The 13,467-nt window shown below is 56.6% G+C and overlaps 2 protein-coding genes across 3 annotated transcripts; one reads left to right on the top strand and one right to left on the bottom strand.

Moving 5' to 3' along the window:
- Window positions 1-782: 782 nt before the first annotated feature.
- On the bottom strand, window positions 783-4,813 carry LOC128061502 (F-box only protein 44). 2 transcript variants are annotated; one of them, XM_052653850.1, is made up of 5 exons: window positions 4,549-4,813; window positions 3,351-3,448; window positions 3,084-3,179; window positions 2,843-2,978; window positions 783-1,927 (listed from the first exon to the last, which is right to left on the bottom strand). In XM_052653850.1, the coding sequence occupies exons 1-5, from the start codon at window positions 4,811-4,813 to the stop codon at window positions 1,812-1,814; spliced, it is 711 nt and encodes a 236-aa protein (XP_052509810.1). In that variant the 3' UTR covers window positions 783-1,811. The 2 variants fall into 2 exon arrangements, with proteins under 2 accessions (XP_052509810.1, XP_052509809.1); XM_052653849.1 differs by having other exon boundaries at window positions 3,322-3,448.
- Window positions 4,814-6,393: 1,580 nt separating this feature from the next.
- On the top strand, window positions 6,394-11,965 carry FBXO2 (F-box protein 2). Its single transcript, XM_052654212.1, has 6 exons — window positions 6,394-6,415; window positions 9,881-10,252; window positions 10,702-10,831; window positions 10,904-10,999; window positions 11,454-11,592; window positions 11,831-11,965. Exons 1-6 carry the CDS (start codon window positions 6,394-6,396, stop codon window positions 11,963-11,965), a joined length of 894 nt encoding a protein of 297 aa, XP_052510172.1.
- The last annotated feature ends 1,502 nt before the right edge of the window (window positions 11,966-13,467 follow it).

Genomic DNA, 13,467 nt, shown 5'->3' on the forward strand with positions numbered 1-13,467 from the left:
TTTCTTTCCTTCCTACTCTAGTGGAGGTCCCAATAAAGGCTTACTTGAACTTCTTATCTGGCATCTTATCAATTTCTGTTGCTAAGGAGGGCAAAAACCCTGGTCAGTAACAGTCCCTGCCCTGGTTGAGGCCCTAATTTAGCTAACTATTGAGTGAAGATAATGCAACTTAACAGTACTTATTGAACACCTGCTGTGTGCCAGGCACCTTTATAAATTCTTGAAAGTGAAAGTCACTCAGTCGTGTCTGACTCTTTGCGACCCCATGGACTATACAGTCCATGGAATTCTCCAGGCCAGAATACTGGAGTGGGTAGCCTTTTGCATCTCCAAGGGAATCTTCCCAACCCAGGGTTCGAACCTAGGTCTTTTGCATTGCAGATGGATTCTTGACCAGCTGAGCCACTATAAATTCTTAGGCTTCATCCAGTGTCAGTAAAGCTCTGGGCAGTGAAAAAAACAGCAGTAAGTAGTGCCTGTGGTGGCACTGCTGACCCAGGAAGAGGTGTAGGCAAGAGCTGCCCAAGAAACCTGCATGCCTCACTCCCCAGCTGGTGGCCAGGCCTCCAGAGGAAGCTGCTGGGCTGTGGGGGTCAGCAGCTCTTCCAGTGGTCTGTCCCAGGACCCTCATTATTCGAAGTCTGGCTCCTGAAATGTCATCCCCTCTATGTACCTTGGACAGAGCCATACAAGTTGTACCTTCTGCAGGCCAGAGGCAGGACTTCCCATGAAGTTTGCCATTTTCCCCCAGAAAACATAGGGCACATGTTGGGCTGGGAATACCTTTTATTTGGCCACATGCAGCAGGGGTAGGACCAGAGCACAGCTCTCTTTCCAGCAGGAGGGAGAGGTGGGAACGTGGGCAGGCAGGGTGGGAAGGTCCTGGGAATGGTAGTTCTGAGGGCAGGGTGGGGCCCTGGAATGCTCTCCAAGCTCCAGAGAGTGTGGTCTAGGCATGGAGGCAGACAGGTGGTTCTTGAAAACCCCCATCCTACTCATTCAGGGGTCACATATCCCGGTGCTCAGGGACCAGTCCTGGCACTACCCCCACTCCCACCTGCCCTGGCTTACCCTGCACAGAGTTCCAGGGGGGTCTTTTGGAGAGCCCTGCCCCCACTTAATACCTATGTGGCTTCTGGGGCTTCCCTGACAGTGAAGACTGTCTAGACCTGGCCAGGACCCCACCCACTGGGCCTATCTCAGACCAGGCCTGAGCCTCTGGGCCAAAGCCACCTCCCTGAGTAGGGGCACAGAGTCAGAGAGTTTGAGGGTGGTAGAGAAGGGGGCAGAGGATGGGCCAGCAGAACCCTCTTTCCACTCCTAGACCTGTCTGAGCTACACGGTTACCTCCCAGCATCTGACTACATAGGGCAGTCACAGGCTTGCCGGAAGTCCTGACTGTCCCTGCTCTGAGGGCCCTCAAAGAAGACAGTGAGAAAGTGGCCCAGGGAGAGAAGGTAGACACTCAGATCTGGGTCACCAGCAGAGCTTGGAGACCCTCCCTCAGAGGTGATAGGGGGAGGAGCCTGGGGGAATGACCTGTGCCTCCCTAACCTCAGGGGCCCCATCATTCAGACTGAGACCCCTGGCAGAGAACTAGCTACCCATAACATATGAAGGCTGCACAAACAAAGAGGCTCCACAAAGTGGCAATTGGGGAGCTGGGGGCAAAGATTAACTAGGAGGTCTGGGGGTGCCTGGCCTCTACCTCCCTTTCCCAAGCCCAGCCCTTCTCTGACAGCAGTTTTTCAGTTGGGATTAGGTGGCTGGGGGCTTGGGGGTGTCATGGCAGTGGGGGCCCGATGGTGATGCTACTGTTGGTGACCCTCGGGCCATACCAGCCAGCCCAGTAGTGAGTGTCCACACCGCCGTGCTGAAACCAGATATAGCGGACGCCGGGCGGATAGTTGGAGAAAGTGTGGGAGACCTGGTGGGGTGGGGCAGAGGAGGAAAGGAGAGTGGTCAGGGGAGTTGACCCCGAGGGTGGCACTGCCTGAGGGGGTGATGGGGCCAGGATGGGCTGAGACCTTAGTGCTTGACCCAGAGTCAGGAGAATGGAATTTCAGTCCTTACTCTGATTTTGGGCAGACTACCTCCCTTGTCTATGCCTCAATTTCCTCATCTGTAAAATGGAGCAAAATCTTGCCAGATCCACTCCATGGGATTATCTAAGTGCAGCTCAAAGGAACTGAAGGGAACTTTACAAGCTGCCAAAAGATGTCCAGTCATCACTGAGCACATGTGGCTATTTAAGTTAAAATTAATTAACGTTAGATAAAATTAAAAATTCAGTTCCTCAGCTACACTACAAACTGGCTCTTACTAAGTTTTCAGTTGTTGCGTGTGGCTCTGGGCTATCAAACTGGACACGGCAGACAGACCATTTCTGTCACTGCAGAAAGTTCTTCTGGAGATCACTGGTCTAGATCAGGAGTTAGGAAACTGGTCTAGGGGCCCACTACCTGGTTTTATAAATAAAGTTTTATTGGAACACAGCCATGCCCGTTTGCTAAAACTGCTTTCATGACAATGGCAGAGCTGATGAGCTGAGTAGTTGAGACAGAGACAGTACAGCCTGCAAAGCTTAAACTATTTGTATCTGGCCTTTTAAGAAAAAGATCACTGAACCCTGAGCTAGACAATAGTTGTAACTGGTAGTAATTAGTAGTAGTCAACCTTTTTGAACATATCTTTCCAAGCATCATTTCATTGAAGTCTTTTAGAGGTCAGAGCAGCCAAAGCCTAGGTCAGAAGCAGTGGAACTGGAATCTGAACCCAGGTCTGTGTGACTGCGGTCTCAGCCTTGGACAGTATGCCCCCATCCCCTTCACGACTCACACACCTCCCTCCACTTGGCATCGCTCTTCTGCTGGATCATTGCTGGGTCTGGCTGGAAGGTCCCCAGAGGTGCGTGTGCTGACGACAGGAGCTGAACACACAGCTGGTACTTGGACCCGCAGTCTGGCCTGGCTGCAAACCTGCAGGCAGTGGGAGGGCCCATTAGGGCCTTGGAGATGGGGGGCAGGGTAGGAGTGGGGCACCTGAGTGGCAGGCCCCCCCACGCCCTTGCCCCAGGCACTTACCAGTCTTTGACCTCGATATCTGGCCTTGTGGTGTCCATCAGCTCCTCCCAGTACCCTTCGGCCTTGAGATCCACCACCTGGGACTTGAGGCAGGTGCTGGGGGTAGGTGGAGGGGTGGGAGGGGCTGGGGCTCGCCACCAGGGCCCTCTAGGGCTAGGCCTGCCCTTCCCAGAGCAGGAGAGGCCTCAAGGTGCAGTGACTTGGGCTTCCCCCCTCCCGGAGACCCCATGGATCTTACTAATAAGAAGTCACGAAGTATTTCTTGACCTGGTCATTGGGGAATTCCTTCCTCTGGTCTTTGGAGAGATCTTCCACCTTCCACTCATCGCCTCCATTCACGTCCAGGCTCCAGAATTCAAACCCCTCTGGTGGGAAAGCAGAGTTCACATCAAAGGGAGGCCCCCTAGTGGTCAGCGCCTAAGCACCCCTTGCTCCCAGCATCTCTCCCTGGATTTCAGCAGCTTCCCTCAAGCCCCGAGCTGGGGAACCCTGCACATCCGGTGTGCCAGGCACCACCATGACTGACTTCTACTGAGAATCCCGACGGTGGGAATGACCAGATGACTTCTGTTAGGGAATGCTCTGATGCCAGGCAGATCTGGATCTAGTCCCAGCTCTACCAATACTGGACTCTGTGACCTTATGCAAGCTGCTTTCTCTCTCTGAGCCTTGGTTTCATCCTCTGTAAACGGGTCAGGAACAGAGGCTGGAAAACTTTTTCCACGAAGTGTCAAGTTTTGTGGGCTACATATTGACTATCACATAAAACCTTAGAAATTCTTCTTAGCTCCTGGGCCAGATTTGGCCTATGGACTATGGTATGTCAACTGCTGGTCCAGAACATAGCTGTTGGGGAGTCAAGTGAGGAGGCATCTGAAAGCTCTGGACAGCTTTGAGTGGTTTTATTATTTCACTCCAGAATTTGACCACATAATGGAGAATGAGGTTCTCATCCCATCCCAGTGTCTAATTAATCAGTTACAACACAGCAACAGAAAGGGGGGCCTCTGGATAACCACAGAAGTCATGTTTCACCTGCTGCTGGAATGTGTTGGAAAGATTAGATCTCTCCCTCTTTCATGAGCAAAGTCACCTTTGTCCTCTGGGACACTCCTAGTAGGCTTAATCCTGGAGTCTGGGAACCAGGCCAAGAAAATATGGTTCTGACTTACGGGTCTTGTGTCCTGGGCACAATTAGTCCCAACTGGCCAACATTCCTTCTCAGAAAGGTCACTGGGGAAATAACCTTAAGAGTGGAATAGGAAATGCCACTGTTGGCCTCAGTTTTCCCATCTGAAAGATGGGTGCCTAACAGCACTTACCTCTTAGGATTACTGTGAGAGGATGAAAGGCATTAAGCCCCCTAAAATGCCTGGCTGGCTCATTGTTAGTGCTTAATGAATGTTAGCTGACATCACAACAGTATGTGTGTTTGGGGACATGTCAGATCCAGTCAGCATCCCACCTTCGGCACATGGGTTATGCAGGAGGTTCCTGTGGAGGCTGCGGAGGAAGTAGAAGACCTTCCAGTCGGCCACAGGCTGGTCCCAGTCCTCGGTGATAAAGCCCTCACGCAGGCACTTGCGCTTCCAGAGGGTCACGAGATCGATGAGGTCACGCCAGAGGCTGCAGACCAGGCGGCAGCGCAGCAGCAGCTGGCGGGCAGGCACGTGTGTGAACAACTCGAGCAGGATGTTCTCAGGCAGCTCATTGATGTTCCCCACCGCCATAGCTCTCCTGTGGGCATTGGCAAGCTACACTGCAGACCTGGCCCCCTCCCGAGGACCAGGTACTCACAGCACCCTGTGGTGGAGGTTCTCCTCCCAGCTCTGCCACTGATTGTCTCAGGAAAGTCACTGGGCTTCTCTGAGCCTCAGTTTCCTGCTCTGTTAAGTGGGGCTAGGAACAGTACTTACCTCCTGGAAAGGGTTCAAGGACCTCTCTCAGGAGAAGCTCAGTAAAAGGTGAGCTCTGGTTTTTTTTTTACTGGCACCTCACAATAGCCCCTAAGGGAGGCAAGGAGGCAGAAGAGGTGGGATCTGCCCGAGGCCACACGGACAGAAGCAGCGGAGAGGAGCCTGAGCCCTTTCTGAGTCTAGAGCCAGCCTTTTTCAATAGGCCAGTCTTTCGCCTGGAAATATGAACGCAAAGCCCCGCAGCCTGTCTGGCACCTTCTTCTCATTCTCTCTCCCATCCTCAAAACAGAGGAGGGGAAAGCATAATTGTCATTGTCTTCGACCGACGTCCAAAGGGCTCAAGCCACGTTTCCGAGACCACGGAGGAAATGACCTGCCTGGGTGAGACTGGAGAAGCGGTAGGCGAGGGCGAGCCGCCTTTCCTATACCCCCATCCCCATCCCCGTGGCTGGGCTCCAGGCCCAGGTGCCCTCGCGCGTCTTCGACTTCCCATCCCTCCTTGTGGCTTTCAAGGTCTAGGCTTGGACCCCTGCCCATCGATGGCGACCCAGTTGGGTCTCTTGCCCGCGCCGCCGCCCGAGGCCGCTCCGCGCAACCCAGCTGCCTGGGCCTCGTTCGCGCTGGGCCTCTCTCGGCACACTGCGGCGGGCCCGGAAGCACCGAGGCCCCCGACCCCCGCAACCCTCATCCTCGCGCCGGCGCTCCCCACGCCAACTCCCACCGCTCACCTGCGCTCGGCCGCCGCTACGCGATCCCGTTTGGCAGCCGGGGCTGAGCCCGCCGGGACCCGCAGTCGCGGTGGGTGCGGCCTCGCCTACGCGGCCGACCAAGCCCCGCCCCGGCCCCGCCCCCGCGGCCCCCGCCGGTCCCCGCCTCCTGGGGAGCACTAGGCTTCGGACTCGCCCCTCACTGATGCAGGAAAATTACCTGGGGTGGCGGGGGTGGGGCGGGCGGTGCCGGGAGGAGCTTCTGCCCTCTTCCTCCAACTGGCCCGCGCACCCCGCACCCTCCGCGTGAACCAGACTCTACCCGCCCCCTCACCGCCTCCTCCAAGCAGTCACCCCAGGAGGGCGCAGGGAGACGCCCGGAATTGGGCTCCCCCTCCTCCTACATTAAAAAACAAAAACAAAACCCGACCTTTCCGGGCCTCCTGGGTCTGCCAAGGAACCGGGAGCCTCCGGCCTCTGGCCGATCGCTCCGGACTGCAGGGCGTCCCGGCGCGGGGCCAAACGCTGGGCGAGGGCGGAGGCGGGGGCCTTTAAAAGGCTCAGTCGGCCGGGACCCGACCCAGACGCGGGCAGCGCCTGGACTCGCCGCCGCCGCGTCGGGACTCGGACAGCCCCGCAGCGCTCCGGGTCCTCCTCCTCCTCCTCTCGCGAACGCCCTCAGCAACGATGGACGGAGACGGTGACCCAGGTAGCCTCCGCCACCGGAGCCACTCGCTCAGTCTAGGAGGGGTGACCGGGGCAGGCGGGCGAATGCTACGGAGAGGGCACATCAGAGAGCGAGGGGGCCCCCCAGACCCAGAGCGGCAAACTTTCACCCAAGCAGAGCCCTTGAGACAGTCTCTAAGGAGCACAGCCTTCTGTCTGGTATCTTGATGTGCGGGAGGCCTTGAGAGATGACAGGCAAAGGGAGGACTCCTGGGTCCCATTTAATCCGCAGATAGCATAGGAGCACGTTCCTTCCTCCTCTTGGCTTCCTGAGGGTCTGATGACCGGGATCTGGGTCCCATCTGCGATGGAAGAGGCCGCAAGCCTTTTTATTCCATCAGCTTCTTGCATTTGCCAACTCTGGGCCGTGAGTTGTCTGAATCCCCACGAATATCTTGGGGTTACTGCCCTCTCCCCACCTTATCCAAGCCTTCCTCCTGGGATCCCTTGTCTGGAGGGGCTATCCTCATTTGGTTGGCTGGATGCCCAGTGGGCACCAGGCCAGTGGTGAGAGAGTTCAGGCATCAGCTCTAGCTGATGCTTAGAGCCCTTTGAGACTGCCCAGTCATCTTGTCTGGCACCAAAGACCCCCTCCTCATCTCTAGGAATTCCTGCTGGGCCTGGAGGGGTTGCTTGCTGAGTCAGGGTGGGAACAAGACCTGCCCACTCCCAGATTCCCTCACCCCTTTGTCATCAGGCCCATCTGAGAGGCCATTGCTTGGGGGAGACAATGGGTAACAGTGATGCTCACTAGGGTGGCTGAGATGCCCTGCCCCCACCTCTAGCCCTGAAAATCCTACCTCCTTCAGCTCTTGCTCCCAATCCATGGCCCCCTTGCCACACCTTTCATAGGACCCAGAATGGGTTCCTGCTTTTTCCCAGGGCCCAGCTATTCCCCCGACTCAAGGGCCCAATCCAAGTGAGTGAATAAGCCTCGGAGGCAGTTTCCAGGACCCAGATAACTTTCCAAAGGCAACAATGTGGGGAGTTGTATTTGCTCCAGAGAGGGTGGGGGGCCTGTAATCAGATCTGGGGCCTTGAGTGCCAGGCCTGGGGCCAGGAGAGGGGACTGGGCGAGGTGCACCTTTCTGGGGAGCATCAGGTGTCCACCAGGGCCAGGGCAGGGCAGGGCAGGGGGAGGGGTAGAGAGGTGAGGACACTGGGCCCAGCTCCCTGGAGAGCTGTGGGCAGCAGGGCAGGCAGGTGACATGGCTTCAGGGCAGGCATTTTCCTCTACGCCATCTCCACCGTTCTACGGTGTGACTTGGGAGAGGCCAGTAAGCCTCTCTGGGCCTCAGTTGCCTCCTGGCCAGAGGGGTGGGTAAAGCACCATATCATAAAGATGTGGCAAAAAATAATAATAAAAAGAGCTAGTAATGAAGGGGACTGTGCTAACTAATAAGATCCACTGAATAAGATATACTGAGGACTCCCTGTGTACTCCGGGGTCTGAAGAGGTAAACCCTGATTCGGCTCTCAGGGGTCTGACTGGGGTTTAGGGGTGGGGAATGCTGCATGTGAGGAGGTGAAGGACTGGCTGGCCAGGTCCTGGCAACCCCCAGCCTTGGGTCTGGGCCCTACCTGTTCCTCCCCTGGTGCCTGGCCTGTTTCCGCCACTGCCTTGGCTTTCTAGGGCCCAGCCCTTAGGGAACCCTCCCCACCCCTTCTTAGGTCTGAGAGCAATGGCCTCCCCCATCACTCAGAGTGGCTCCATCTCCTCCTCACTGTCTCCAGGGACACTGGGCACACAGTATCTGCTTATTCAAGGCTTGGATGGCCCAGCTGAGGCCAGCCAGGATCCAAAAGACAGTTCAGCCCACAGCTCCTGACATGGGTCCCTCTCATAATTTAGAATGCCCTTGCCCACTCCTCAGCAGAGGTGATCATCAGTACCATCTGAATGCCTTGGTGCAGGGATTATTCCTATTTTATAAACAGGGAAGCTGAGGGCCAGCGATAGGAAAAGGAGTGAAGAAACCCTCCTTCCCAAGTACGTATTACACCTCCCTGTTTGACACACACATTGTCTTTTAAGGAGCCTCCCTCCCCCATCTGCAAGCCCCTGTTTCTTCTTCCCTTCAGGCCTCAGGTCCCTGTGTCCCCTGCCTGAATACCAGCATTGTGACCTTTGGCAAGTCATTCCACACCTCTGAGCCTGAGCATTTTCACCTGTGAAATCAAAATTATAACTCCCAACTCCACGAATCATTTTCTCAAGGCTGTGGTGGTTAAAGGCAGCTCTGGAGCCTGACGGTGTCCTCAGTTGCCTCAGTCATGTCTGATTCTTTTTGACCCCATGTGACCAGGCTCCTCTGTCCATGGGATTCTTCAGGCAAGAATACTGGAGTGGGTTGCCATGCCATGCCGTGGTTGTCATGCCTGACCCACACCCACAGATCGAACTACATCTCTTGTATCTCCTGCATTGGCAGGTGGGTTCTTTTCCGAGAATCATCTCGGAAGCTCCATTGCCCGAGTTCAAATCCAGGTTCCAGTCACTCATTTGCTGTGTGATTCTGGGTGGTTTCACCTTTCAGTGCCTCAGCTTCCTCATCAACGGAATGGGATGATAATACTGACAACCTTGAAGAGATGCTGTGATGATTTAAAGAGTAAATACAATTAAAATGCTTAGGATGAAATAGGGCCCAACTCTTGGTAGTGTTAGTCGCTCAGTCACGTCCAACTCTGCAACCCCACAGACGGTAGCCCTCAAGGCTTCTCAGTCCACGGGATTCTCCAAGCAAGATAACTGGAATAGGTAGCCATTCCTTTCTCCAGGGGATCTTCCCAACCCAGGAATTGAATCCAGGTCTCCTGCATTGCAGGCAGATTCTTTACGGTTTAAACGATCAGGAAAACCCAGCGCAATTGACAATAGCTGCTGACAGTGGGCAGGGGAGTGTGTCAGATGCCAGGCACTGGGGGTGAAGCAGTGAGTTGCCCAGATCCTGTTCTTCCCCTCATTCCCTCAGTCTAGTCCAAAGAAAGGTGTTTATAAACCATCACATTCTTGGATAAAAGCTAGAAAGGACGGAACTCCCAGTGGTGAGGTGAGAAGACTTTGTAATAGGGGAGGTCCAGGAGGGCTTCTTTGAGGAGGTGACTGGAGCAGAGATCTCAGAGGGCTGGCTGTTCAGAGGGATAAGGGACTTCCATGTGTCAGAAATATCATCAGTTATTGCTCTCGGCTCAGGTATGTATGTGGTGTACTGGCTGTGCAAGGGAAACAGTCCTCTGAGGCCACTCTTCAGACCTGGGCCTGGTCGGTGGCCCCGGTCCCCTGGGCTTCCTCCACAAGGCCCTACTCTCGGGTCACGGAATCCGGCCCCAGTTGCGGACTGTCGGAGCGTGGGTGGAGGCGATGCCCTTCACATACAGGTTGTGGGGCGCGGCGGGGGACAGTCGTGGGGAATCTCAGCCGCATCCCCACCCCGCCCACCCTCAGAGAGCGTGGGCCAGCCGGAGGAGGCCAGCCCGGAGGAGCAGCAGGAGGAGGCGTGCGCGGAGGAGACGAGCGGCGGGGAGGAGCGGCCCGAGGACGAGGGGGAGGAGGAGGCAGCATACCTGGACGAGCTGCCCGAACCGCTGCTGCTGCGTGTGCTGGCCGAGCTGCCGGCCGCCCAGCTGGTGCAGGCCTGCCGCCTGGTGTGCCTGCGCTGGAAGGAGCTGGTGGACGGCGCCCCCCTGTGGCTGCTCAAGTGCCAGCAGGAGGGGCTGGTGCCCCAGGAGGGCCCCGAGGACGAGCGCGACCACTGGCAACAGTTCTACTTCCTGAGCAAGAGGCGGCGCAACCTGCTGCGCAACCCGTGTGGGGAAGGTGAGGGGTCGCGCCCTGTCACCCTGGCCTTGGGAGCTCAGCTTCCCCTTCTATACAATGGGCCGTAACAAGGCCAGCCTGCTTTGAGCGGTAGATGAGATAAAGTGCTTGGCGCTGTGCCCAGCAAAGAGTATCCCCAATACAGACTGTAGTATTATCTTTCTGTCTTGCTTCCTGGGTTAGGTTTGTGGGGGGGGGGGGGGGTCGCTCTCCCTGGGGGTCCTTTCATCCCCGGGAATCTGGGGCAAGACAGATCCCGAGGAAGACCCTCCCGAGAGCGTGAGGAAATCCGGGAGAAAACCAAGAAGTGTTCACCGTTTACCTCCACCACCCTCTGCCCAACGTTCAAGGACCACGTTCGCCCTCCCTCCACGATGGGGGCAAGAGCCAGTCCCCCCACACCCTCGCAGGGACGGGGTGGCCAGCGTGGGGCTGTTGTGTTCCTACAGAGGACCTGGAGGGCTGGTGCGACGTGGAGCACGGTGGGGACGGCTGGAGGGTGGAGGAGCTGCCCGGAGACTGTGGGGTGGAATTCATCCATGATGAGAGCGTCAAGAAGTACTTCGCCTCCTCCTTCGAGTAAGGAGAAGGGGGACGGATGGGAAGGGGAGGGGAGAAGCCTCCACTCCATCCTAACCCCCAGTCTCCCAGGTGGTGTCGCAAAGCGCAGATCATTGATCTGCAGGCTGAGGGCTACTGGGAGGAGCTACTGGACACCACTCAGCCGGCCATCGTGGTGAAGGACTGGTGAGCGGCCGGCGGGCTAGGGGAGTGGGGGCGAGGGCCGACTGGAACCGGCTACCCCGCTTCAGGGACCCCTGCCTCCCAACTCTAGAGGCTGCGACAACATGGGCCACGGGTTTTCAGGAGAAGGTGGAAATCTGCCTCCCCTCTTGAGTTTTAAATGTTGACAAGCTTTTTTGGTTTTGTTTTTCAATATCCATCTGCGATCCAAACAAGAAGTTTCTCGGCAGGTTTGGTTTTGGTCCCAAGGTTCGGTCTGGCCCATCTGGGATTTAGTTCTTGGGTTCGGACCTTGAGCAAGTCATTTTCTCTCTCTGGCCTCGGTTTCCTTATCTGTAAAATGGGGTCATTGGTAGTACCGGCCGGCAGGGTTAATTTCCGTTAAGAGCTGGGCCCAGAGTATCGGCTCAGCAGGGCTGAAGCCTGCCCGGGGCGCTCGCTCTCTCCCTCTGGGTAGGTACTCGGGCCGCAGAGACGCCGGCTGCCTGTACGAGCTCACGGTGAAGCTGCTGTCGGAGCACGAGGACGTGCTGGCCGAGTTCAACAGCGGGCAGGTGGCAGTGCCGGCGGACAGCGACGACGGTGGCTGGATTGAGGTGAGCTCGGAGGCCGGAGGGCGGCCGGCGGGGCCTGGACGCGAGGGGCGGGGCTTGTAGAAACCCCGTCCACGGGGCTTGTGGGCGGGGCTAGCCTGGGCTGTAGGAGAGACCCGAAGGAGGGATGCTGCGCTGAAAAGTCCAGGGGACTAGAGGAGAGTCAGGGCGCCGGGGTGGGGGTGGCTGGGGGAGGCCCCAGGGCTCTGAGTCTGACCCTCCCCTAACGCCCCACCTCCAGATCTCCCACACCTTCACCGACTATGGCCCCGGCGTCCGCTTCGTCCGCTTCGAGCACGGGGGACAGGACTGCGTCTACTGGAAGGGCTGGTTCGGGGCCCGGGTGACCAACAGCAGCGTGTGGGTGGAGCCCTGAGTGACCTGTCTTCCAGCCTCTCCCAGCTGCCTTGGAGGGGCAGAGGCCCGGGATTAGATAGGCCTTAGTAGCATCCTCACCCTCCCCACCCCCACGCACTCCTCGGTCCCATACTCTAAGCCCAGCCCCCACACAGGAAGAGAGAGGTTTTGTTGGTATATATTTGCATCCAGAAAATAAGATGGATGAGAGTGTGGGTCTGCATTGGGCTGACCACTAAATCCCTTAGCACTTGTCCTCTAGCACAGTGCCTGCCACTGTGGGCGTTCAATAAATATTATTTGTCAGAGGAAGGAATGAATGAACAAACGGATGAATGAACCGCCCTCCCTTCGCTCAGTCTCTATCTCTTGAGGGCCTCTGTCCCAGTCTGGAAAAACACTTGGTGGGGTTCCAGCTGCTCTGGTTTCCAGGGGCCCTTGGGCGGGTGCAGAGCCAGCCGGGCCTGGACCCACGGGACAAAGGCTGGGATTGTGAGGCCGAGGATGGGGAGCTGAGCCTGGCGCCTGACTGGCACCCAAACTGCCCAGAAGCCAGAACAGGGCGTGTGTGGGGGCTCCCTTCCTGGCCTCTCTTGACCCCCTGCCCTGTTCCTTTCCGAAGGCAGGATGGTGAGTGAGGCAGCACCCAGTCTACGGTACCAGTTCTCTTGGGCCCATGATTAGTGCTAGTGGCTCAAGGTGGGAGATTCGGGTGGGGAGGTGGCCAGGTGGGAGGCACAAGAAGGGTCAGCTTGGTGTCCCTCTTCAGTTCATACCCACTTCATGCTGTCTTCCTTGGCCTAGTATTGGACTGGACAGGAGTCATTAGCATCTGGTCTCATGGGTCATTTTCCAAGCCCTGGCCAGAGGCTAGCCCCTGGCACTGATTCAAAGGGAGAGGTGGAGGGAAGGATGTGTACCAGGCTCTGGGCCAGGAACTCCTTTTCTGGCCTCCCCAACAGCTCTCAAACCCAGGCGTCTCCCCAGGACTCTCAGCTGCTGGTCTTGATGGTGGTTGAGGGTCTTGAGAAATCTGTTCTCTCCAAAAAGATGACCAATAAAATCTCCCTGCCCCTCCAGCTTTCCCTGATGCCACCTGCTGGTCAGTGGGCTTGCAGTGTTTAAGCAGCAGCCTGCCTGCCTTTGTTCTTTGGTTCATTTATTCACCCATGACTCCTGAAATCTCAACCTGGGGCCAAGCCTAGTGCAGGGTCCTAAGGTTACAAGGTTGAGAAAGACACTCTTTGTCCCTGGAAAAGTCAACTGCCTGGCCACATCGAGGATGGAGCATCTGGGGAAGGGCTATATCCAATCTAATGGTGGAGATATGCTCCCTGCTCTGGGAGCATCCTCAGTTAGATAGGGAAGACACATCCCTTAAAACTCCTAGTCTGAAGGTGCAGCCACAGCCCTCTGTCCCATGAGCACCCTTGGCCCTTTCTAGAGGATTTCACAGTCCAATGGGAAAGGTGTTGTTCACACATACCTGAGTTGTCAATCAGACAGGGTAAGCAATACCTT

This window comes from Budorcas taxicolor, chromosome 16 (genome assembly GCF_023091745.1).
Source record: "Budorcas taxicolor isolate Tak-1 chromosome 16, Takin1.1, whole genome shotgun sequence".
Classification (NCBI taxonomy): Eukaryota; Metazoa; Chordata; class Mammalia; order Artiodactyla; family Bovidae; genus Budorcas; species Budorcas taxicolor.

Coding starts and splice junctions, on each gene's coding strand:
- LOC128061502 (XM_052653849.1), bottom strand. CDS start 4,813: ATGGCGGTGGGGAACATCAATGAGCTGCCTGAGAACATCCTGCTCGAG. Junction 3,180..3,321: donor TACTTCGTGACTTCTTATTA/GTAAGATCCATG, acceptor ACCTACCCCCAG/CACCTGCCTCAAGTCCCAGG. Junction 2,979..3,083: donor GATATCGAGGTCAAAGACTG/GTAAGTGCCTGG, acceptor CACTGCCTGCAG/GTTTGCAGCCAGGCCAGACT.
- FBXO2 (XM_052654212.1), top strand. CDS start 6,394: ATGGACGGAGACGGTGACCCAG. Junction 10,253..10,701: donor GCGCAACCCGTGTGGGGAAG/GTGAGGGGTCGC, acceptor GTGTTCCTACAG/AGGACCTGGAGGGCTGGTGC. Junction 11,593..11,830: donor ACGACGGTGGCTGGATTGAG/GTGAGCTCGGAG, acceptor CCCCACCTCCAG/ATCTCCCACACCTTCACCGA.